The sequence below is a fragment of the Fulmarus glacialis genome, unplaced genomic scaffold, assembly GCF_000690835.1.
Source record: "Fulmarus glacialis isolate BGI_N327 unplaced genomic scaffold, ASM69083v1 scaffold40289, whole genome shotgun sequence".
Classification (NCBI taxonomy): Eukaryota; Metazoa; Chordata; class Aves; order Procellariiformes; family Procellariidae; genus Fulmarus; species Fulmarus glacialis.
Genome location: NW_009233331.1, coordinates 1,280 through 4,075, shown reverse-complemented (window position 1 = coordinate 4,075; position 2,796 = coordinate 1,280). Strand labels below are relative to the sequence as shown.

The window sequence follows — 2,796 nt, the reverse complement described above, 5'->3', positions numbered from 1 at the left end:
CTGCCTCAGGGTAAGGCCGGCCAGCCGGGTGCCCTCCCCCGGGGCTGGGGCCTTCTCTGGTGCCCTCCAGTTTTACTCCACAAGCAAAAACTGCCCTGACTCCCCCTGTGCCCCGCAGCACCGTTGCTGGGTTCCTACACCTCCCAAATCTGCCACCCAGAGCAGCCCATGCTGGCCCCCTACATTGCTCCACGTGCTGTTACCGCCTCTGCGTCCCCTGTCCCACAAAGCACCTCACAGCACCCTGCGCTGACAGGGTCAGCGATGAGACTCTGGGCGTGCTCTGCCCAGTCCCCACCGGTTACCCAGTCCCTGGGGCTTTGCGGTGCCAGCAGTGCTACCTCTGCTTTCGCCCAGGTGAAGCGGCGCTCTAAGCGGGGTGGGCAGGTGGGCATGGTGCAGGTCGGCGTGGAGACCTATGGAGGGGGCATCTGGAACACCTGGTTCGACCGTGACCTTACCGTGGCTGGGAGGGTGATCATAAAGGTGAGCCTGTTTTGGGACGGTGGGCTAGCTGTGTGCCCCTGGCTCTGGGTCCGTGACTCCCACCTAGAGTGAGACCTACTGCAGCCTCTCAGCCCTGAAGGCCTGGCCCCAGCAGTCCTCCTTGTGTTTCAGGACCCGGCCACAGGGCGCCTGGAGCAGCGCCTGGTACGTGTGGAGCGGCCTGTCCTCCGCATTCCCCACCTGGCCATCCATCTGCAGCGCAGCATCAATGAGAACTTTGGGCCCAACACCGAGCACCACCTGTAAGGCCTGGCTTGGCCCCGACCCCTGGCCAGCCCTCGGGAGGGCTGGAACCCAGCTGGAGCAGTGCCCAGCCTCAGCTCTCTCCCTTTGGCAGCTGCTCATCGCAGTGGGGAGGTCTGCAATGGCTTTTCTTAGCCCCATAGAGTCCTCCCAGGAGATGCTTCCAAGCTTGGGACTTGGGAAAGGATACTGGGATGTCCTGAGGTGGCATAATAGATCTGTGCTTGAAATGTTGTGTGTCCTTGCTCTGTTCGGCATGGCAGTCGCTCCCTGGAGGAGCCAAGCAGGCACCCCAGGAAGGGTTGGTTGTGTGTAACCCAAGCAGGAGAGGTGAGCAAAGCCCTGGGAGCTAACGGCACCGTTTCCCCACAGGGTTCCCATTCTGGCCACTGCTGTGCAGGAGGAGCTGGAAAAGGAGGTGCTCATGGAAGCCACACCTTGCGATGCTGCGGCCCAGGTGAGCCGGGTGCCAAGGACTAGGAGGGGCGCTTGCTAGGACCTCACACTTGTCACCTTTGATTTCCCCCTCAGGGACCTGCCAGCAGGTTCCCCTTCCCCTTCTCCCCATGGACTGCTGGTAACTTTCCACTCTGCCCCAGAGCTGTGTACACGACACATCTGCTCAGCCATGTCACTGTTCCCACCCTGCTCTGCAGCCATCGTATAGAAGGGGTGCAGCCCCTGTAAAACTGTCAGTCTGCCTGGGCAGGCAGGACAGGGAGGGGGGATTGCACAGGGGGCAGAGAGCCCCTCGCTGTGCCCTGCAAATAGCCCTGCTGCCCTGTGTGAGGTGGGGGCTTGAACACAGGACATGTTAGTAGGAGGGAGGACTGTGCCAACATGAGTCGGGTATGAGACAGCTCTACCAGGAGGAAGGGGGAGTTTCCCCTGCCATCCACTGCCTGTCCTGCCTGCAGCTCTGCTTTCTTCCCAGGCAGAGCGGCACAGCCCTGTCCTGCTTTCCCTGCTGTGCCCCCAGCTGGGGGTGAAACCGGAGCAGATTGTGGAGCTGGAACTATGTCTGGCAGATACGCAGCCAGCAGTGAGTAAGGGCAGGAGCCTCCCTCTGCCTGCACACAGCCTGCAGGCTGGCACTGCACGTTTCCTCTGCCTGGGGCGTGCCAGGGCTGGGAGCTGAGCAGAATGAGAGGAGGCAGCTCCTGAGGGGCAGAGATGGGGGGACTGGAATGGGGACCCAGCGGCAGGTACTTTTTGGTGACCCAGAGCCTGTGCCTTGCTCCTCCTGGCTCTCTGCCTGCAGACGCTGGGTGGTGCCTTCGACGAGTTCATCTTCTCCCCACGTCTGGACAACCTGCACAGCTGCTACTGCGCCCTGCAGGTGAGGAGGAGTGGGAAAGGAGCCTGGAGGCCGCAGCGTGGCCCCCGCGCACCCCGGCTTGGCTTAGCGGGGCTGTGGGCTGGCCCGAGGCTCTGCAGGGAGGCGTGTACCTTGGGGTGGGTCTGGTTTGTTGGAAGATCTGGGGTTGGATGGGGGCTGCCCCCTTTGCAGCTCCCAGGGGCGACTCCTGTTCTCGCTGGGCAATGTGTATGCCCACAGCTGCCTTCCTCGGTGCTTTGGGCTCTCCTGGGAAAGTTCCTGCTGGCTCAGTGCTGAGCTTCCCGGGATGGGGTGGCGCTCAAGTTGGTGGCCGTTCTCCTTTAACCCTGCAGGCCTTGATTGACTCGTGTGCAGCGCCTTCCTCCCTCTCGCAGGAGCCCAACGTGCGTCTCATCGCACTCTACGACAACGAGGAGGTGAGCAAGGGACACAGCCGTGGGATGGCTGGCACAGGGAGGGGGTCCATGTTCTTTGCTCTCCCCCAGCCATGCCTAGCAGGAGATAGATCCCAGGCCCCAGCAGGGCAAGCAGGGGGTTTGCTTACCCCCCCGTGGAGGGGTTGGGAAGCACTGGTGTGGTTGGAAGCTGCTCTGCTGGCTTTGGGGAGCAGCCTGTCAGCCGGCTCCTGGGGTGCCGGGGGGTTGTACCGCGTGGGTCGTGCTGATGGGGGTGCTTGGCAGGTAGGGGCAGAGAGGGCACAGGGCGGG

The 2,796-nt window shown here is 62.8% G+C and overlaps 1 protein-coding gene across 1 annotated transcript in view; it reads left to right on the top strand.

The window, feature by feature from the left end:
• Positions 1–357: 357 nt before the first annotated feature.
• The window catches only part of DNPEP (aspartyl aminopeptidase), a gene marked incomplete at both ends in the record, with an annotated part of 3,308 nt that continues 869 nt past the window's right edge, over positions 358–2,796 (top strand). Inside the window, 6 exons of the mRNA XM_009585291.1 lie at positions 358–486; positions 619–749; positions 1,123–1,207; positions 1,685–1,792; positions 2,012–2,089; positions 2,422–2,603. Coding sequence (XP_009583586.1) covers positions 358–486; positions 619–749; positions 1,123–1,207; positions 1,685–1,792; positions 2,012–2,089; positions 2,422–2,603 — 713 coding nt within the window. The remainder of the gene's footprint in view (positions 487–618; positions 750–1,122; positions 1,208–1,684; positions 1,793–2,011; positions 2,090–2,421; positions 2,604–2,796) is intronic.